The 22,074-nt window shown below is 32.6% G+C and overlaps 4 protein-coding genes across 8 annotated transcripts; 2 read left to right on the forward strand and 2 right to left on the reverse strand.

Annotated features, from left to right (window-relative positions):
- Positions 1-1,420: 1,420 nt before the first annotated feature.
- On the reverse strand, positions 1,421-2,503 carry mge (translocase of outer mitochondrial membrane 22 homolog mge). The gene is made up of 4 exons (XM_065355122.1): positions 2,217-2,503; positions 2,013-2,127; positions 1,804-1,931; positions 1,421-1,714 (listed from the first exon to the last, which is right to left on the reverse strand). Exons 1-4 carry the CDS (start codon positions 2,322-2,324, stop codon positions 1,631-1,633), a joined length of 435 nt encoding a protein of 144 aa, XP_065211194.1. The 5' UTR covers positions 2,325-2,503; the 3' UTR covers positions 1,421-1,630.
- A 225-nt stretch (positions 2,504-2,728) lies between these two features.
- rdgBbeta lies at positions 2,729-5,902 on the forward strand. Of its 3 annotated transcripts, none has more exons than XM_065355120.1 (8): positions 2,729-3,086; positions 3,217-3,378; positions 3,454-3,602; positions 3,689-3,911; positions 4,001-4,072; positions 4,151-4,249; positions 4,323-4,478; positions 4,558-5,902. In XM_065355120.1, exons 2-8 carry the CDS (start codon positions 3,328-3,330, stop codon positions 4,834-4,836), a joined length of 1,029 nt encoding a protein of 342 aa, XP_065211192.1. In that variant the 5' UTR covers positions 2,729-3,086; positions 3,217-3,327; the 3' UTR covers positions 4,837-5,902. The 3 variants fall into 3 exon arrangements, with proteins under 3 accessions (XP_065211192.1, XP_065211193.1, XP_065211191.1); XM_065355121.1 differs by having other exon boundaries at positions 2,729-2,904; XM_065355119.1 differs by having other exon boundaries at positions 2,730-3,167; positions 3,242-3,378.
- Positions 5,903-6,239: 337 nt separating this feature from the next.
- On the forward strand, positions 6,240-9,246 carry swi2 (Protein singed wings 2). 3 transcript variants are annotated; one of them, XR_010557732.1, is made up of 11 exons: positions 6,240-6,338; positions 6,415-6,465; positions 6,537-6,689; positions 6,937-7,093; positions 7,238-7,397; positions 7,523-7,671; positions 7,810-7,995; positions 8,252-8,410; positions 8,541-8,700; positions 8,768-8,857; positions 8,932-9,071. XR_010557732.1 is itself a non-coding variant. In XM_065356871.1 (11 exons), the coding sequence occupies exons 1-11, from the start codon at positions 6,301-6,303 to the stop codon at positions 9,112-9,114; spliced, it is 1,437 nt and encodes a 478-aa protein (XP_065212943.1). In that variant the 5' UTR covers positions 6,241-6,300; the 3' UTR covers positions 9,115-9,246. The 3 variants fall into 3 exon arrangements, 2 of the variants coding, with proteins under 2 accessions (XP_065212944.1, XP_065212943.1); XM_065356871.1 differs by having other exon boundaries at positions 6,241-6,338; positions 8,541-8,651; positions 8,932-9,246; XM_065356872.1 differs by lacking the exon at positions 7,238-7,397 and having other exon boundaries at positions 6,937-7,097; positions 8,541-8,651; positions 8,932-9,246.
- LOC135840375 (uncharacterized) lies at positions 9,214-17,500 on the reverse strand. The gene is made up of 7 exons (XM_065356874.1): positions 17,246-17,500; positions 16,410-16,625; positions 10,332-10,432; positions 9,971-10,142; positions 9,734-9,860; positions 9,436-9,611; positions 9,214-9,335 (listed from the first exon to the last, which is right to left on the reverse strand). The coding sequence occupies exons 1-7, from the start codon at positions 17,376-17,378 to the stop codon at positions 9,244-9,246; spliced, it is 1,017 nt and encodes a 338-aa protein (XP_065212946.1). The 5' UTR covers positions 17,379-17,500; the 3' UTR covers positions 9,214-9,243.
- Between the last annotated feature and the right edge of the window lie 4,574 nt (positions 17,501-22,074).

The following is a 22,074-nucleotide window of genomic DNA, read 5'->3' on the forward strand; positions in this document are numbered from 1 at the left end:
TTACTTGAATACTTTTTTTGTTTTAAACAAACCAGCCCTGTTAGGGAACCAGACCTGACTTTGTTTCGCGTATTCTCAATAAAGTAATACGTACCGGTTACCAATGAATTACAACTTGGTAAGCTGGAGATGTAAATATTGAATGCATTTTTTTAATTTTTTGAGTTTATATCATTTTTCAAATTCAAACGTCAAAGTTGTTCTAATTCATTTTAGTTTATGTTTGTTTGTTTTTTCAATATTCGACTACTCGTTGACTCACTTTTTTCACATTTTTTCACCATCATTATTTGACTATAATTCGTTTCTTTTTCCTTACTTCTTTTAAATTGAAAATTTGATGAACAAGCGGTGTTTTCCTCAAAAAAAGTAGGAGCATTTTGCAGGCACCTTCACTTTCCAACAAAATTTCCAGAAAATTTCAGCTATGCTGAAAATTGAAAGCGCTTGAATAAACCTAAAATGAAAAAATTACCTTAAAAAAACCACACAAGATAGTCGAATAATAGTGAACAAAAAAACGTATACAACCGATGAAACGAATGGTCGAGTAATACTTAGTAAAAAAAAGTCTACGAAAATCAAAGCAAAATAGACCTATGTTACTTTTACCCAAGTTGAAAACTTCTAAGTTTGAATTTGAAAGTAAAAATTGAAAAAAAATTAATTTCAAATACCATCGAATTCGCGAATTCACGAATCGCTTGGATCGCTGTTGTTATTGTCTGAAAAGGGGGAACTGGAGACTATTGACCAATCAGATTACAATTCACAACGCAAAAATTAATAATTTAGTGGCCAACAATTTTTTTTCTTTACTCAAAGACATCAAACGACTCTTTTGCTGATATACAATTTTCTCATTTTTGTTTAAAATACGTTTGCAAATGAGTTCTGGTGTCATGAATTTTTTCAATTACTCAAATCCGAATCATTCAGTTGCAAATTAGAGTTGAAAAATATTCCACACTATAAAAATGTCTTATCACAATTTTGCACAGTTCCCCCTTTTCAGCATTTACGCAAAAATCCGCCAGATGTCAGCCACTTAGTGTGAATTCGCGAATTGAAAACAAAACAAAAACATGAAAAATTATTGCATCACCATTTCTACCTGCGAAGGGACAAAATAGACAAAAGGGGAAAAAATAAAATCGGATCGCTTCGCTCAAAAATCGACATAATGATGAAAAATTGAAAAAATGTTGCACATTCAATTTCATCATTCATCTATGAGATTTGTGATCACGTATTGTTTCTTTCAATGCTTTCAACACACATCGAGTAAATCGAATGATTTATGCTTAAATGTACAATACGTACAAGCAGATTTCACCTCATTCTCACACAAGTTACTTTACATACTTAGACTTACCTCGTTGAAAGTACAGTTGCAGTTTCAATTAATTCAAACGCTGAACTTGTAATAGGTACTTTATTTTTAAAAAACAATAATTACAATGAGTCAATCCTACGGATTCACCTTGAAAGTAAAAAGCTGAAAGGGACATTGACATGAATTTTCGCGAAATCGGATGTTATTAATATAAGCTAAAATAAACGATACTACTGTACAAGTCCAACCACATGATTTTAGTGAAAGCATACGCTGCAATACATGAGAAATCCTTCACCGCGTAGGCATAATTGGCATTCCGGGGCCTAACGGATTCCCGGCACCTCCACTAACGGCAGAGTTAGGACCCAAAAGAACCTGCAAATGACATTCGAATCACAATAGTTCATTCAGAGATAAACCGAGTGAAGAAAATATCAGTTTAAAAAAAGAAAATAAGTATTCACTTGTTTTTGCTGATTTAATTGAGCAGTTTGTATTTGGACTCTTTCGATTTCAAACATTAAAGGTGCGAACAAGATAGTGCTTGTAGAAAATAATATCCACGCAGCTGATCTACTGAAGCCATAGAAATCTAAACAAATAAGGTATTTATAAGAGCTAATGTAAATTACATATCGTTGAAGCTTTAAAAGAAGAGTTACTCATTTCTTACTTTTTACTCCATTTTTACATCCTACTACAGCACCATATGAAAGATTTCGAACGGACTGCGGGAACATTTCTGTTAATCCTAACAAACGTTCGAGTAATGTTTCGTCTTCTTCGTTCTGCATCACAACGAAATTTGTTATAAGTAAATAATCAGACTAGAATATGTGAAACATTTACTACCGGTTTTCGAGACGTAATTACTCACTTCATAATCATCCTCCAAAACTGGAATTTTTTCAGGTGTGAGATCTTTACTGCTTTCCGGCAACGACTCCATTCCACTATCGATTTCTTCTAATGTTAGTCCGACCATAGCCCAGGTAATATGAAACAATTGGCACTCAGCTGTTTGAAATCAAAATTGCAAACCTTAAATTTGCTTTAAACCAATAATGGCATTCTAAATTTGAAACAATTCGCAAATTTTTCCCATTAAATTGCAATTTCTTACTTCATTTCACGAGAAATCAGAGCCAATTCAATTTTGCAAAAGAAAAATTGATAATGGAAAATGCTTTTGCTCTTCTAACTATGTTCCACAACGCCAACTTCATACAGGATGGATGTGATCGACATAATAATACTTTTTAATGCAGAGGATTCGAACACCATAAGTATGTTTATTGCAGAATTACTTTGTATGGTATGTAGTTAGCGCTCCATGCATTCATGAGGCAAACAATAATCAAAAATGAAAAGTTTGTTGAAAGTTCGATGGGTCACACTTGCGGACTTGCGGTTTTGGATTTTGCGGATTGCGGCGGAGATGATTATCGAGTTCGAGTTCGTTCGTAATTTGTAATCGTGAAGCCATGTTCGTCATTGTCATTCCATTGTTTCCGTTCAATATTTTTGAGTTGATTTCATCGAAAAATGATAACTCGATATAATAGGTGATGTGTTAATTACTGTTGAATGAAATTTCGCGAACCCTTCTAGAATAACTACAAAATAATTTGCGGAAACCTCAGTTCTAATCACCTACGTGAGAGACTATTTTTACAGATTGATAGGACGACAGTTCTCATTTTGATAATTTGATTGCATGAATGATTGGAATTGATAAAATGAAAATGTATGAATAATGTTTTAAATCATTTCCTGGCTACTGTACTTGCGTTATTCAACTTGGTTATATTATTAAACGTCGTAGCAGGTACAGCTCTTTCAATGTTAATATTGATTATTTCCTTTCATTTTTTCAGCTGTTTTGATTTGAATATTTTCTAGTGAATTGTCGAGTTCCACTTCAAACGTTCCTGAAATCTTATCATCGACCGGTATATTATCCGCAATACTTGCTTCCAAGATACATTATGGTTTACATCAAAGAATACCGAATTTGTATGCCATTGACTGTCGAAGAAGTAATTATAATGTTGATATTCAAAATCAAATTCCATTATTTTGAATTTTGGTTTAATCTTGTTGCAATAACGTAGTACAAGGTCGGTCAGCTGTACATGATTGCTAGACATAGTCACGAACAATCAGAAAACGGAGAAGGTGTTGAAACAATATCCAATGTACCTTGTGAAGATGAAAAATATGGTAAAGGACAGTTCACAGAAAAAAGGATTCATTTATCAAGGTAATTCTATTGCCTTTCAAGATTAATCTTCCTCTTTCGAGATATATATTTCTGACATTATTTTCGTGTATTTCTTCTGATTTTAGCCGTCTTCCATACTGGATTCAGTCGTTTTGTCCGAAAATATTTTACGTTACAGAGAAAGCTTGGAATTACTATCCATTTACGATTACAGGTAAGTTCAACTTTTTAATTGAATCATTCCAATTCGTTGAGATCATTTTAACTTTTAAGTATGTATTTTATCGTTTTGTTCTTTTGATTTGCATATCTCGATTCCACTCAATTCTGGATGTTTCAGAATACACTGTGAGTAATTGAACTGAGCTATTATTTCATGTTGCTTGTTTCTAATAATGAACGCTTGATGCTTACTCATTTTGTTTCAATTATTCCAGTGTTCTTTTGTACCGAAGTTGAACGTGGTGATAAAAACAAAGTTCGAAGACAATCGTGGAGACTCTGAGAATGTTGGTCTATATTTCATTTTTCTAAAAAAAAAAAGCTCACACGCCTTCATGATTTAATCGGTAAACGTTTTATTCTAGGCTCTTGAATTGAATGAAGAGCAATTGAAACAGAGAGAAGTTGACTTCATAGACATTGCGTATGATGAAGTTAATCCGAAACATTATAAGGAAGAGGAGGTTGTGTCCAGTTTTTCAATTTATTACAATGTTTCAATTATGCTTGTTTACATAATCTTTATGACGATTTTAGGATTTGCGATATTTTCAATCTAAGAAAACTGGTAGAGGACCATTACCAGAAGAATGGCAAAAAACTGTCACTCCAATAATGTGTTCCTATAAAGTCGTTGAAGCATCTTTTGAGGTTTGGGGTATGCAGACGAAATGCGAAGATTTGATCCACAAGGTGAATGATTTTGATTTTCAACTTTGCGTTCTATTGATTTTTATTCAAGAAATTGTATTTTATTTATGTTTTTCATCAGTCAATTCGAGAAATTTTGGTTTTGGGTCACCGACAAGCTTTTGCATGGGTTGATGAATGGATTACGATGTCTTTATCCGACGTTAGAATTTACGAATGTGAGATGCAAAGGGAGACCAATACCAAAGTCACAAGTTCTGAAACAGAGGGCAAAAAGCAAGACGAAAGTAAGAAATCCTCCTCTCGAAATTCTTCATCAAGTTCTAAAACTTCGTCTCCGGCATCTCCTAAATCTCCTACCCTTGACAAAGCTTCCAAGTCATGGTTCTCTTGGGAATAAATGGTGATAATTGTGATTCTACCTTAAATACCTATCTCGTCTATTCATTATTATGTTTGATGTTTGTGTTTGTTGTAGTTGATTAGTCATTATTCTTATTTTTTATGTTAATAACTTCAGAACTGATGAGCTAAGATTGAATACTTGAATTTTTTTGAGAAAATGCTTTGCTTTTACAAAAATAATTGTTGATAATACATATTTATTGGTGGTTTGCTGTGAAGTAAACATCAGTTTGAAGATCTATTTCCTTATAAGTATTACATATTTGTAAGCGTATAAATGTATGTTTTTGGTGGTTTTGTAGTTCTGAATAAGTATACCAAATTTTTATTTGCTGCAGAACAATGTTTTATAACGTTCAGAACGAATTACGCAGTTCAAAACTTGAATTTTCAAATATTTAGATCTATGTTGTAGACAAATTCAGCAATAGTACTCATGTTAAGAGTACGACAGCAAAGTGATAACTATTATTCGCTGTGAACAACGCTTTCTAGTCTCTGTTTAGTTGATTTGTATACGTTAAGCTAATTTCAAATGCAGGGAAATTTATCATTACGTTTTGGTTTTTATATAATCACACAGAATTATATTTTTGTTCATTTGTACTTATGAAAAAATGTCATCTTCCTAATATTCATATCTTTCTCTATACGCCTTTAGTCATATCTGAACACTATTTATTTTTCTCGAGTTTTTTTTGTTATATCAGATATATGTCATTTATTTTTTGAATATTTTCACTACGAATTATAATTGAAAAAAATGGTGCAATGCTTATTTTTTTTAATTTTTATACTTTATTTTAATTTTTGATCTTTACCCTTAAAATTATGTTCACGTACCTTATGGCGTATCAAAGTATGGTACTCCTTTTCATCAGACTTATTTGCGAAGTTTAAAATAATTTTAAATGAAATGAAGCATTCCAACTTTTCCGTTGTTTTGAACGTGTTTAAGAGTAGGTGCTACTACTTATTTTGTACTTTCTATATAATTATGATAAATGCGGTTGTATTGCTGTCAACGGTACGTTTAAACCTAATAAAGTGTTCTATTTTTCTTTTGTTTTTCTTGTGTGATGTTTTCAAATTCGACTTATGAAGCAAACGAAAGATACCTACCAATACCGCGCAGATTAAATGTAGATGTGAGAATATGTTTCTTCAGCGGATTATTCCGGTACTTCATCGTGTAATGATTTCATTTAAAAAAATATAACATGTATATTTTTGGAGCAGAAAGTACGCTGCGTTGGATACTGAAAGATACTGAGATTATGGAGGTAAAAACCCAAGTCAGTAATATAATTAGAAACTTGTTACATGTGTAACGAGCAATCTCTAATGAAAAAACCAAATAAACCAACAGAATTAATTACTTGCAGGTACAGTTGATTTATAAATATTATCATGATGTGCCATTATAATTTGTTTATCTTGTCGAAAAGTAAACTGCGATATGTTTGGACTTGACGGTTATGCAGGTATTTTCAAACGGTACGTTTTGTCAGTCAAAATTGAAATTTTACACAAGTTTTTTTTATTAATTCTTGTTGAAATATTGATCGAATAGGCCGACACTTATTTTACATTCTTCAACAGCGATGATTTTATTAAAAAACACGTATGTTATACCTATTTATTAATAGCATACACATTTATTAGATGTGATGCCTATTTAATGTTCTTTTGCAGATTATTTTGGTGCTGTGTGGTTTTGTGTTTTACCGGTGGGAAAAGCCATGATGCCTGTTTACCTTTTGAACTGAAGAATTCATGCCACACGAAGGAAAACCAGTCTGCTATAGTATGCATGGGAGGATTGCCAGAACATTTTTACCAAACAAGGTTAGTTACCTATTTACTCAGTTGATCGTATATAAAATGTTGAATTAATACTGTGTCTCATAATACGTACATATTGAAACCACAACTTTTTTATAACTTACACGTCATGTAGAAGTTCTATTGTAGACCTGGCAGATGTTCATTATATTGCATACTTAATCAAATTCATAGATACGAGTACAAATATATTACTTGGTTACCAACTTATTCATTTTTTAAAAATACTTACACAAGCTTATACTTACAGTGATTTTATAAAAATGGCATCTTTGCATTGTTGGCCCAACGAATCTTTCGATCCATATGACGTTCTCCCATTTTTTCCAAAAATCGAGAAATTCACTTTATCCAGAAGTGAAACTACAACAATATTGAAGGATTTCCCCCCTTCATCAACACTAAAGGTAGGTAAGCATTCTGAACTGATCTGAAATAAATAAAATGTCCGTTGAAAGTATTCGTACCTATGTTGGATTAATTATCTACTTACGCAATTATATCGTCAACTTGAATTAAGTAAGAATCTGCTATTCTTTTTCAAACAATAGGAATTAAATATCACATTTACATCTATTGAATTCTTGGAAGTCTCGGTGTTTTTAAAACTTAATTCCTTAGAAGTGTTGGATTTGAGACATAATAAATTGAGAATATTTAATCCGAGTTTTACAGCTGATATACGCAGTATGGAGGCTATTTATCTCGCTGGTGAGGAAAATAATTTGAGATATAGATATCAGCTAGTTACTTACCTACCTACCTACCTACCTACCTATACATATAATAAAGCAGATATTGATTAATAACTAATTTGTTTTAAAACTTATTTTCAGGAAATCCTTATTCTTGCGGAGATAATTTCTCGTGGATAACATTCGAAAACAGTACATTTAATAAATTAGTAAAAGATGTCGATGAAATGATCTGCGGAACACATCGATTCAATGGGAAACCTCTAAAACGAGTAATGGAGATTGTGGAGGTAAAAAAATATAAATAAATACCTAATTACCTATTAGTATGTATGGATAGATATCTGCTTAGATGTGACGTATTACATTGATACTTTCAAATTTTAGTGCGAATTTTTAATTTGTTTTTCAATTGATTTCTGTTGGAGACTCTGAAGAGTGAATGCCGTATAAAAGTACCAGCCAACTGCACGTGCGTTTTGGATCATGTAATTCGAGTTTCTAGACATAATTTGAGACCAATGATCATAGTCAACTGTACACATCAACAAATGACGACACTACCTAGTCAATTACCAAATTCTACTACAACTTTAATAATGCGTGGAAATATGGTATGATGATAATTCAATACCTACCTATAGTTACCTCCTGTGAATTTTTTATAATGCAGCTGAGGTGAGAAAAAGGTGTTACCTATTTAAATCGAATAACAGCTATGTGTATTTGGCGTAAGTCAATGACTGTTCTGGAGAGTTTAAAAGAAAATGATATTTTCTTCAAGTAATTTTGATGCTAATAAATAACAACTGCAAGTAGGTACTTGACTTACCTAACAGCTGATTCAAGCTGGCAACTTTTTTTTTTCAGATTTCTAATCTTAGCGAATTTATTACGAATGAGAGCTATTCTAAACTTTTGAACGTGTATTTGGACTATAACAATATTTCATCCATAAATACACTGTTTGTGTCTTCTTGGTTGACCACCTTTCGTGCTCTCAGTTTGAAAGGAAATCATTTATCAGAGGTAGGCAATGTTTTAAATTAATTTTGAGGGGGTTTAAGTGATGTAGACAGCCGCAATGTGGAAAATTAAAAATTATTCAGCAAATTTTCATTATCATAAATGTACATACATTGTATAATTAAACTTACAGATGCCTTTATTTGCGTTAGAAAATATTTTTGAAAAGAATCGTAACGTTGGTAAATTCTTGTTGAGCGAGAATCCGTGGAGATGTGATTGCGAGTTTACTCCATTATTTAAAGTAAAACAATATACCTACTTGAAAGATCTACTTATACATTTAAATTATGGTAATTTCGTATAATCTCTTATAAATTAAAGGTAACTACCTACTTGTACATTTTTTATCATTTCCAGAATTTTTTGGTCACATACAGATCAATCATTAAAGATGCAGGGAATGTGAAATGCGCAGCTGAAAGTGGCGACAAAAATTCGTTGGTTTCGGTAAGAAATTGGAAAGTAGGTATATATTGCTAAAATATGTTTTTCATAGTCCTGATCGGTGTTTCATTTCGTAGATAATTTCTCTTCATCGTAAGAACCTCTGCAGTGAAAAAATGTCCCATTTATCGTTCATGAATTTCCTGAGCATATGTTTCAGTATTCTACTTTTCATATTGTTGACTGATTTCGCCCGTAATTATTACATGTATAAAAAATACAGTAAATTACCCTGGATTGCTAAAAAATTACCTTTTTAATTTGAATTGAAAAACCAACTGTATTACCTATATCATAATAATATGTAGGTATACCTATTCGATATTTGATATTTCTCAAGTACATTAGGTCTACATTATATTGAGTGAAATAAAAGCATATTGTCAACTTTAGTATACTGTCGATTTTTTACGCATTGTCACCAAATTCAAGATGGATTTTGCGGCATTTCTTTTTGCTTGAAATTTTTCAATACCATGTCCTAATACGAAACAAAAAAAAGCTTATTTTTGCGTTCGTACTAAGCCTATATAAGTAGGTAAGTATACCTACATATTTCTAATTTAATAAAATATTTTTACCTAAAGCGGTATATCCGAGTGCTTCGCATTTCAAGGTGTAATACGCTTCGTTATTTTTTCCAGTTTCAGATATAATCGTATAGAGAGGCGGAGGTTCATGCATATGTAAGCATTTTTCTTCCAATTTTTCAATAAAATCCTCCTTTTCGCTTAGTTTAACTGAGAGTTCGTACATTCTGTATAAAAAATAGGAACACAGTAAGTAGGTCTAGGTATCAAAAAAAGCCACCAAATTCTAATGAAAAACAAAGAAAAAAATTAGCATTGATTTTGATATAGATAAATTCTGAAAACTTACTGCTGCTCGTTAAATGGAGTAATTTGATTTGGTAGATTGTTCTGTTTCTGGCGCCTTATTATCTGTTTTATCATCTCTGTCGCAGCTTCCTCCTTTGCTTTGGTTTTTTTACGAGATTTTCCTTCAGCTGTAAGTTCATAGAAGTATCATGCGAACTATCGATAGGATCACCTCACCGCAGATATTTTGGAAGGTGTAAGTTATATCTACGTATTATTGATACAAGTGAAATCTTACTGTATAAATTCGCTATTTCACAGCTATACGTATGATCCACTAAATGCCCTGTTCCAGAAACTTTCACATGTTTATATGTAATATTTACTGAAGAACTTTCAAAATGATCGGACAAAATGTCTACCATGGATTTTCCATCTTCGTCGGTGGATATCACCAATTCATCGGAAACCTAATTGAAATAATACATAGGTATTATATTACCTACCTATGTAGACAGGTAAATAGTAAGCTTACATTTCCATGTAAGTTTTTTCGTTACGAAAAGTACCTATTGAAAATTTTGACTCGATTGATATCTACCCAAGTCGATGGTCCATATTAAGAATTAGGTATATCTAGTAGGTACGTAGAATCAAACCTGATTATTTAATTTTTCTTCGCTAACAGATGTCACAATTGGAATCCATTCGTTTTTTTTCTCCAACTTTGATTCATTTTTAGCCAAAGCCAAACTCAAAGCTGCAATAATTCACATAAAATTCAATAACATGATGAGAGGGTGGGCCTTGAGGGCCTGAGCCATAGTGAAAGTATTTCGAACCCAGGCTCAGAACGTCCATCTTGGGCTGCTTTTATTCATAATTTTGAAAACCGAAAAGTTTAAAAATTCATAAGAGGCTTCGAAACAGTTAAAAAAACTACTTTCCGTCGATTAAAGAGTGCAAAAATAGGATATAAATCCAATGTTAACGTATGTAGTACATGCAAAGTTATACCTACTTAAATCTGCTAAAATTTTTGATATTTTTTCAAGAGCTACTAGCAAAATTTAAATTTTAGAAAGCCAGTCAGAATTAAAAAAATGGAGGTCAGCTTCCAAAACTTATTGTGATGTTGATGCTTTTTTGATTTTTATTGTTAGTTCGGGCAAAAAATTTATTTACTTATTATTAGTTCATCGAGATGTGGATCAGTGGCGTGCATACGAATACTTTACCGGGCAAATGCCCGGTAAAGTTTTGGGGGGGGGGGGGGGGTGGTGGTGGTGGTGATGGTAGTGGGCAGATATTTAATGAGTTCATAAAAAAATTGTAGGAAACAGAAGAAAAATTTATCTTGAAATAAATCGTTGAATTCACTAGACACAGCAAGTTGATAATTGCTGCATACACTCACCATAGAATAGTACCTAGGTACCTCTCTATACATAATTACATATGTGACCCGCTCTGACAAAACCGACCATTTCGACAAAATTTCAAAAAATGTTTTTTTCTCAAAAATCTGATCTTTCAACCCTTAAAACTCATTTTAAACATCATTATTTTGGACACTTTTTTTTGTCGAAACGGTCGGTTTTGTCAGAGCGGGTCACATATATTAAATAAGATATAACTTGAATAAGAAAAATAATGGGTAAATGTTGTATTTCATAACAATTTTGAAAAGTGATCAGACAGTCTAGGGGCGGATTTAAGGGGGTTTAGGGGGTATTATATCTCTCTCATCCATATTTTGAAAATTCGGAATCGCCAGATACCCCAAAACACCAAGTGGCCCCCGAGGCCATTTCTAAACCAAAAGAATATGATATTTGGACTTTCTCCAACGAAAGTTTTTGTGAGCGTTTGCCCTCGCTTCGCTCGGGCCAGTTTCTTCAATTCTCTTTAACAATCTAAATTTTCAATTTTAGTACATACCTAGATATAATTCAAATTGTGAAATTGTGTGATCAAAAAAATAAACGCATCAGTCACCACAAAAAACATTGGTTTTCCCACTCAAAATACAAATTTTTGAAATTTTCTGTCCTTATACTTCGCTTGGGCTTGTGTGTTTTTTTTTTCAAATTTAGATCGAACTTTCAAAAATCTATTAAGTAGGTATTCAAATTTCAAGAAATTTTCTATAAAAAAAAAACACTTTTCACCTCAAAAAACGTTGTTTTTCCATTTCTCGAAATTAGCTTTTGCTCTCATAGAGCGGGCAAATAGTGGTTTTAAAAAGGAAAAAATTGGCACATAAATTTTTTCTTCGGGAATGTGTTCAGATGAACCCCCTGAACTACCAAAAAAAAACCGCGCCTTCTACCCCTGGAGCTAACTTTTTTAGGGGGCTAAAACCGGTTCCGATTCATGTTTTTTGCGATTTACTCCGAAAATATTAGGTTTACGATAAAAAATACCATGACAAAAAATGTTCCCCTTCAAATTCTCGACAATTTGATACTACGTTCGATACCCATATCTCAAAAGGGGTGTCTGAAAAAAGGGGTGGCAAGAGAAGGTGTTTCAAAAAAGGTCAGTTCAATAAATTGATCAAAGTTACCACTTTATATCATTCGTTTTCGCTCAAAATTTTTTTACAAAGTCTACTCACTCAACTATTAATTACACCACCATTGATTGGTCTTCAATCCTCCCCGGGGGTTGGTGGGGGGTGCTTGATTTTTCAAGTAACGCACAACTGAATCATGTATTTGAAAAACGAATCTGGACATGCGATATATCGAATAGTATGTTTTCGAGGTCGCTGAACACGAATATTAAGTTATTTTTTGGGTCCAGTTCCTAAAAGCCCCCCTGTGCCCCAAAAAGGGGGTTAAAATTTTGAAAAATCGTGAAAAGTCGAGTGATATATCGAATGGTATGTTTCCGAGGTCGCTGAGTACGAATATGAACTTATTTTTTGGGTCCCACCCCCCAATGTCCTTCTGTGCCCCAACAAGGGGGCTAAAATTTCAAATAATCATCAAAAAGTCGAGTGATGTATCGAATGGTATGTTTTCGAGGTCGCTGAGGACAAATATGAACTTATTTTTTGGGTCCCACTCTCTAATGTCTCGATGTTCCCCAAAAAAAGGACCAAAGTTCGAAAAATCGTGAAATGTCGTGTGATACATCAAATGGTATGTTTTTGGGATTCTATTTTGAAATATTTCATCAATTTATGTGCTTTCCCAACAAAAAAAAACATTATAAAAAATTAATTCCATTTAAATTTCCCATAATTAATAATTCAAGTGGCACATATCTAAGCGAACTTTACAAATAGAAATTAGTTGGATGGTTATACGCGTACATTTTATTTCGACGAAATTCGACCAAACTGTAAAAGTCGTACTTCCATTTTATTTTCTTTTAGAAAGTAATCAAAAACTGGTAGGTGAGTGAGCGTTTTAAAAAAAAATCTCGAGATGTAAAATGTTTTAATTCTTTGCAAAATGAGCGTTCAAACTTTTTGAATAGCGATCCCGGTAATACCACCTTGGTAATACCTCTACCTCTGCCCTCCTCCCTCCGAAAGTTACTCCAATCAGTGTTTTTGAGATGAATTTTCAGAATTATTTCTAAAATAATGGTGAGAATCTTCAAAGCAAAAGATCACACCATGTTTTGTCGTTAACTTTTTTGGGACGGAGAACCAATGTGCTTTAAATTCTAAAAATTTGCGTTCAGCAATCTTGAAAATATACTACTCGATATACTCGTATTATACGATTTTCAGCGACTTTTCAAAATGTTGTCCTCTTTAGAAGGGCGTAAATGGGTTTTGAAAACCATGTAAGCAGAAAATAAGTTCATATTTGTACTCAGCGACCTCGAAAACATACCATTCGATACATCACTCGACTTTTTGATGATTTTTTGAAATTTCAGCCCCCTTGTTGGGGCACAGAAGGACATGGGGGGGTGGGACCCAAAAAATAAGTTCATATTTGTACTCAGCGACCTCGAAAACATACCATTCGATACATCACTCGACTTTTTGATGATTATTTGAAATTTTAGCCCCCTTGTTGGGGCACAGAAGGACATTGGGGGGTGGGACCCAAAAAATAAGTTCATATTCGTACTCAGCGACCTCGGAAACATACCATTCGATATATCACTCGACTTTTCACGATTTTTCAAAATTTTAACCCCCTTTTTGGGGCACAGGGGGGCTTTTAGGAACTGGACCCAAAAAATAACTTGATATTCGTGTTCAGCGACCTCGAAAACATACTATTCGATATATCGCATGTCCAGATTCGTTTTTCAAATACATGATTCAGTTGTGCGTTACTTGAAAAATCAAGCACCCCCCACCAACCCCCGGGGAGGATTGAAGACCAATCAATGGTGGTGTAATTAATAGTTGAGTGAGTAGACTTTGTAAAAAAATTTTGAGCGAAAACGAATGATATAAAGTGGTAACTTTGATCAATTTATTGAACTGACCTTTTTTGAAACACCTTCTCTTTCCACCCCTTTTTTCAGACACCCCTTTTGAGATATGGGTATCGAACGTAGTATCAAATTGTCGAGAATTTGAAGGGGAACATTTTTTGTCATGGTATTTTTTATCGTAAACCTAATATTTTCGGAGTAAATCGCAAAAAACATGAATCGGAACCGGTTTTAGCCCCCTAAAAAAGTTAGCTCCAGGGGTAGAAGGCGCGGGTTTTTTTTGGTAGTTCAGGGGGTTCATCTGAACACATTCCCGAAGAAAAAATCTATGTGCCAATTTTTTCCTTTTCGCCCTCGCTTTTTTACGTTATTTTCCTGCTCTATCACTCCGCTCTAGACCTGTTTGCTTTTCATTTTCAAATTTGAAATTTTTAAAAAACAATCATTGAAGTTCTAAAATTTTGAGCTCAAAAAAAACTCAAAAAGTGAACAAATTTTTCAATAACATCGTTTTTACCTCTCGAAGTATAAAGTTTTAAAAGCTTTCGCGCTCGCTCTGCTCGGGTCAATTTCTATTCCTTCTCTAAACCAAAAAAAAAAAAAATACATTTTTGAAACTTTCATAAATTCAGAAGGGAAATAAGAATTTTTCATAGCCCAAATATGAATTACACATATCAATTGACAAAATCGTCATTTCATCTTTTATTTCGCTTTAAAAAGTTGTCATTTAATTCGGCATACTTAATATTTTTTTCTTATGGCAAATTTCTGCCTTGTCCTCCCCCTTCAAAAAATCGCCTCTTTTTTGCTATTAGATACATACATAATAAATATTGAATAAACAAACTAAAGCAAAAATGATTCGAACAGCTTACATTCAAGTATCCAAACCTGAGGAAAAACAGACCGAGAAAGATTCATAAGGGGGGAGGGAAAAATTTTGGAGGCCCCATTCGGTGCATCCCCCAGGGGCCCCAAACCGACCCAGTCCGCCACTGAGTGAGTGATGAAAAAACTAGAATTTCACATCAAAATTACAGTTGTTCTGATTCTTCAAACCCCAAATTTTGAAAAGCGTTTGCCCTCGCTTCGCTCGGGCCCTTCATGATTCTACTTTCACAACTTTAAATAATAAAAGTGTGAAAATTAAACAGAAAAATTCCAGAAATAGGTACCCATATTGAGCATATGAAAAATGCAAAATTTTCATTTTTTTCCCGAGGGGATCCACTAGTTTTTCAAAATTTTTTGATACGTTGTACATTACTTACCTACCACATCAGTGCTAAGCTGGTTAAAATTTTGATTATTCAATCATTTCAACAAAAAAAAACAAAAAAAAACAGATTTTTCATTCTATACCTACTCAAAACTTAAAACACTTTGAATGCTCAATTTGCAAAAAGAAATATGTACTTCATGAAACTGAAAGGCTTTTCTTATTGAAAAATGTTTACCTACAAATTGACATTTTTTTAAAATGTTGAAAAAAAATTTAAAACAAGTGACTAATTGTAAGTATAAGGTTTTCAGTCACAAGCTGATAATCAACTTCTGGCATAGACGAAATCAGTCGCAAGATTTATCTTGGTAAATTAACAAAGAAACCTCATTTTTTAGAACTTGAATCAGAAATTTTTGAAAGCTTTTGCCCTCGCTTCGCTCGGGCTGAATAATTTTAATATTTTTTCACCTTTTGAAGAGACCAAGGTGGAAAAATTTACTTTTTGTTTAAAAAAATACCAAATAGTTTACTTCTTAAATGAGGCAAATTTTAAAAAACTTCAGCTCTCGTTTTGTTCGGGTCCATTCACTTAGTTTTCTTTTTTAAAATTGAAAAAAAAGCCATTATTCAAATTCTAGAATATTCTAAAGCCAAAAAAATGAACTCATCACAATATAAAAAACAATGTTTTTTCACATCCAGAAATACGAATTTTCACATGTTTTTCCTCGCTTCGCTCGGGTCTATTGTTTCTCTTTTCCACAATCTAACATTAAAGCTTCTAAATATTTTTTTATTTTAATGATAACTTTCATCAACAGTCATAAATCTGAATTGAATACTACTTCAATCAGCAAAATTGTCAATTTTTGTTTCTTATTTCACTTTAAAAATTGACTATTTTCTTGGCAAAATAAGTATTTTATCCAAATCAGTTGGAAAATTTCCGCTCGACCCTGCCCCTCCCTAAAACTTCTAGTTTCGTATTTGACTTGAAAAAAAATTGGCTGGGGGGGTGGTGGTGGTGGTATCGTCATGAATGAAAAATGCCCGGTAATCTTTCAACTCTGTGCACGCCACTGATGTGGATACTCACATGATCTTATTTGCAGCTGATGGTGAATAAAATCTAATATAATGTTGAATCGATCAACAATCTCTTCAACATCATGATTCATTTTATTGAATATCTCGTAATGTTTCGTGAATGTAGCAGCGTATTTGTGAATTAATGTGATCATTCTGCTGTCTCTTCGATCAAAACTTTCTTCTTTGCTAAATATTGCATGATCTTCAGCGACACTTTCATTATCTGAAACAATTACATAGCCTTATCTTATCTATCAACTAATTATTAATGGGTAGGAATACCTACTTCACCAGTTTAAATTAGACTCACTGATGTAATTATTTTTACAAACATTCTTGGCTTAAATAGGTAGGAAGGCAATAAATAAAGATCATTTACATGTACACAAATAGTGGGTACCTGGTACCTGCATGAGAGAATACGGACATTACCCTGATATGAATTAGGTGCTTGATAAACTTTACAATAATAGATTGCCAATCCACAATCGTGTTCTCAGTTTAAGCCAAGTTCAACTACACATACCTAGTTCTCAGAATTTGTTTGGTTAATTAATCAGAATGGACTACTCATAATAATTCAAAATTACGATTTGTTGCAGAAAAACTTATCAACCATTAAATGTAATTTCATTCAAACAATCGCCTATACCCTTTCGAAATTCCAATGCAAAGTTATACTTAACGTCTAAAATAAAGTTATGATTGTTCACTTACTGTAATTGCCAAGTATATAGGTTATTTAAGTAAGTTGGAAAAAGTTGAACTTTGCATGAAAGTTGGATCACGTACCGAAAGTCAATATCACTTTGGGACATGATACTCTTCGTAGTTTTTACATACCAATGCCCGAGGCCGTCTCTTCAGTAGCTGCATAAGATAATTTCCGAACGTGAGATTGCTCGTACTTCTCCATAGCTGAAGTTTTTTCTAGAGTTGCTAAAGTTTTCAGCTTCGTCAATAATTCTCTTCCCATAGCTAAGTATTCCTTGAATTTTTTTTCTTCTTCTTTTTTCAACGTAGCTTCAAGGTAAATTAGAGGGAAAATATTGTTTATAGGTTCTAGTTTCCATCAACTTGAATGTAAGTATTGATTATGATTACGAAATGATTTTATGTATGTAAATGAAAACTCTTGATATACGAGTACGTTGGTATGCGCCTATACTAAAGGATAGCTAAGAGAGATATTGTGTTTAAAAAATACCTATTATTTGTTTTTAAAACAGTAATTTTTTTTATTCTGGGGGTGAATACGAGAGATGTAAACGTAAACGAAGAAAATAACGTTTTAATTTGACAATAAAAGCAAGGAAAATGAAAACTTACTCAGGTACAAAAAAATAAGGAATTGCGAGAAATACTTGGGGCCACATTTTTAAAACAAAATTCTTTCGAAATTTTTGTCCTTGGATTGCTAAAACTGTAGAAATTTATATCATTGCTTTAAAAATAAATTTGTCACAAGATGAGAAGGAAAAATGTTTTAACTTTGAACTACCTTTAGTCTTTCTACTGAAAATATTTCGAAAAATTTTGTGTGAATCATCTCGAAAATCATCTTTGCTCATATTTTTTCGGAATTACTGTAGGTATTTACAAAAATGTAAATGGAAAGGTGAATTTCAAAACTCAATGAGTAGCTGCATCAAGTAAGTAGGATGATGGAAGTTCAGATTTTTTGCTCTAAGTATGTTTACGTACTCATTTCACTCATTTTCCAACTTTCAATTTCAATTTTCGTAATGAAACAGTTCACATTTATTAGCGTTTGTGTCATTTCTATCTCAAATGCTTTTGAATTATCTTCATCCAGTATTGATTGCCATTTTTGCTCTTTATTATACTTTTTCGGTTTAAAAAAATTTTTCATCTGTCAAAAACGATCACATTTGAAAAGCATATACCTACCAAAAATTGAAAATATGTACCTAGTATCTACTATATGTATTTAGATTTTATCCTCTTGGATATATGGGCATTAGCACCGATTACTTATACCAAAAATGCATTTTGTATGCGCTGCCGTTCGTTGTACTAGCAACGAATAATTTCCTCGCATGTTAATAAATTTGCATAACCAGTTCGCCGTATTTTTGCGATTCTGATTCACCGAATGCAAATTGCAATAATACCAATTCAATCACTCACTATATTAAAAATGAAGTCAAGGGCGACCGAAAACACACGTAAGTAAAGTATGTACCTACAAATACGTTGGTGTGCTCATTTTTAAGGAGAAAATAAAAAATAAAAATGTCATCTTATTTCGAAAAATACCATTTTAATTTTGAAAAAAATCTAGAATGTTTATCAAACTTTTATCAATTTAATATTGGGAAAGGATTTTTTTACAATTTTTAAAAATTCATCAATAATGAAAAAATAAAATTAGTCAACTCGACCATCACAAGTTTTCTATTAAGGTACTCATTTTTTTCAAATTCAACTTTTGTTCGAATTGAAGTCAGCACATCTCATATTTCTGCGCATGGAATTAAAAACACAATTAAAAGAAAATCCATCCCAGGTTTTTTGAACTATAACGGCTTCTATACATAAAAATTTACTTGAAAATCATCTACATCTACACTAACGATTTTCTTTTTCTTATATCATTATTCGAATAAGTAAAAAATACGTGATATTTCTTTAAAATAATAACGCATACCTCATTTCCATATCTGTCGTTAATCTCTTCTACCGAGGCAAACATTGCGAATGATTTACAACAGGATTTTGCAAAAAAAAAAAAAAAGGATATCGTAGCACCAAAAAATGAGAACAATTTGGAAATTATCGACACAGTTTATATATAGGTAGGTAGGTCGGTCTTGATACCTACTGGCGTTTTTTATACACGTCGTTTCAAATGAATAATGCATAGAAATACTATTAAAAAGTTGGAAATGAATTGGAGCGAGTTCCTTCTTTTCTTATAGGTATGTAATTCTTTCTTTCTATTCTTTCTTTATTTCTTGTTGTTAGCTACCATATTTCGTCCTTGTTGATATTGTATTTAAAAAAATAATGTTTGCGTATTTCGTAAACATATTGCGTTGGTTTAGTTTCATTATTAAAATTTGTTTCTCGAGTTATTAATTAAATTATTCGTATGCATGAAATAATCTGAATAGATGTAAGCCTTATTCTATAGCTTGGCTATATAAACAGGGTGTCTGATAAATGAATTTCTGCACTCGAGATTTTAATAAGTAGGGTACCAAAAAAAGCATAGGCTGCGCCATTCTTAGATGAATTGCCTTGGACCTATCTAGAGAAAAGAAAGATTTTGGGGGAATAGAGATACTTCCTTATAAGTCGAACACGTTTATAACTTTTCATTAAAACACGATGAATCCGCACCTATACGAGCATTACCTAATATATTTCACCTTTTGTAATTTTACCTACTCGTTTGATGATTATTAACGATAGATAATTGGTCATTTGCCACTAAACATTTTCCATTTTCCCCCCAACTTTATCTATGTACACAATAAGCGATGGATCAGTATTAGGTCGAGGAACAGGGAGGGTAGGTATGTATAGCAAAATCTAATTTTGACATAGAAAAAGAGATGAAAAAAATCTCAGAATAGTAATAGGTACATATTCATGAGTAGATGTTCACTTGGCCAGCATTATTCATTCGGAGAATTCTCACTCTGAGTTTCATTGATACTAATGAATCATTCGCATTAAATGATGGATTATAATTGCCCAACTTTCAACGCGAGCACACCTAATTTTTTTAAAAACTTTTTCCACGCCGCGATAAACAGAAAAAAAATTTAATGGGTTGGAAAAAAATACTTTACGCCCCTTATATATGTATTTTATGCTCGGAGGGGAAGTCATTTATTTACCTAATTACAATTTCTAACATATACGAACGAATCTTACAGATGCGTAGGTAAATTTTAGACTAATGTGTCCTCGCGTTTTCATTATTTCCTGTTTGCTACAAACATACCGTTTGCGTCGTTAATTACTTTTGTTGAAAACTTGGAGTGCCATTTAACAAGACTTTAGTAATGAACTTCTTCGCATTAATCTAAAGGTGAAGAAGATGTTGTAATCTCGATTGAGAGAAAGGTATGGTTTACAAGAACGAAATAAATGAATGCAACATTTTGCAAATGGAGACGAAATGAAAGGAACAACGCAACGGAAGTCATTTATATAAAAGCTACGTACGTTAAAGACGACTTACGTTGTCAACATGCAGCTTAAGCTGAGTATAAAAAATTTCATATCGAAGAAACGGATGCCTACGTAATAAATAAACAACATTTCGCGAGTATTATTGATGCTTTTTAAAAATGGATTTGTATAATTCATCTCGTAAAAGCAGCTATGTCAATAGGTGCTCAGGTGAGTTATGAGTACCTCTACCTACCTCTGAATAAAATCTACCTATTCTGTAAGTATGTGAGGAGCACAGGAAAAGAACGATGTAACTTGATTTTTTTCAATTTTTTTTTTTTAGTGAAATTTTGTTTATTGAGGAATACTCTTTCATGTAGTGTACGTAGTTTATCTTGAAAGTATTTTTATCGGCACTATTTTGCTCAAAAAACAAAAAATTGTAAGAGATGAAAAATCGAAAGTTTGAGGTGAAAAAAAATTATAACATAAATTTTTCATTTTTTTTTCTCGGTGGTATTTTATTCATTGAGCTAAGCACTTTCACCCAATGTTTATGAAAAATGCACATTTGTTCTATTTCACTCAGAATAACGACTTGAAAATTGCACAAAAAACAAATACAGGGAAAGAACGACATAACCTGGCTGTTTACAGGGAAAGAACGACGTAAGTGGGCCGCGTACAGGGAAAGAACGATGTAAGTAAGTGGTTTTCGGAGCAAAACGTTGCTTGCGCGTTAGTTTAAAAATGCTCTCATTGTATTCTGATGACTCGTGAATGATATTTTCATGCTCAGAATTGTTCTAATAGACTTTAGAAATATATCTGAAACAAAACTCACGCCAAATAATAATTATTTTCAAACTGAGAAACATTTCAATCTTTAAAATGCTCTCCTGTAAAATTTGCAAAATACCACTTACATCGTTCTTTCCCTGTGCTCTTCATGTATGCACCAATATTTCAAGAAAGTCGTACTTTTTAGCATGTGTAGATATACCTATCCCATTGTCTAAAATTCTCTGTTTTGACACCAAAAAAATTCGAAAAATTAAATTAGGTAGGTACCTATACACCCATCTTGATAATACCGATGAATGAAGAAGTTTTCTGTAGATATAGTTACTCATTCAATCGTGTGTTATCTATCACGTGAAATGGCATATGTTACAATATTATATCATTAAAAAATGAAACAGCTGTACGCATGAGTATAATTAAACCAGTATAGTATTTACTGTCGAGCTAAATTTTGTTAGGGGTTTTAGATTTTAGGTAGGTATACACCATATCTAATGCATAAAATTAGGATAGTTGCTGTCGAAAATCTCATTCAAATATCAGAGTAACTTTTCAAACCAGCAGCACTTTGATCGCCATCCCTAACGTTTTTCACGAGAAAAAAAAAACATAACAGAGAATTATTAAGGGTTGCTTAATATATTTGAAAGCTTTCCTATTATGCTTTTACAGTATTGTTCGTAATAATAACTAAAAAGCTCGAAAACCCAGTAAATGAA

The sequence above is a fragment of the Planococcus citri genome, chromosome 3 (genome assembly GCF_950023065.1).
Source record: "Planococcus citri chromosome 3, ihPlaCitr1.1, whole genome shotgun sequence".
Lineage (NCBI taxonomy): Eukaryota > Metazoa > Arthropoda > Insecta > Hemiptera > Pseudococcidae > Planococcus > Planococcus citri.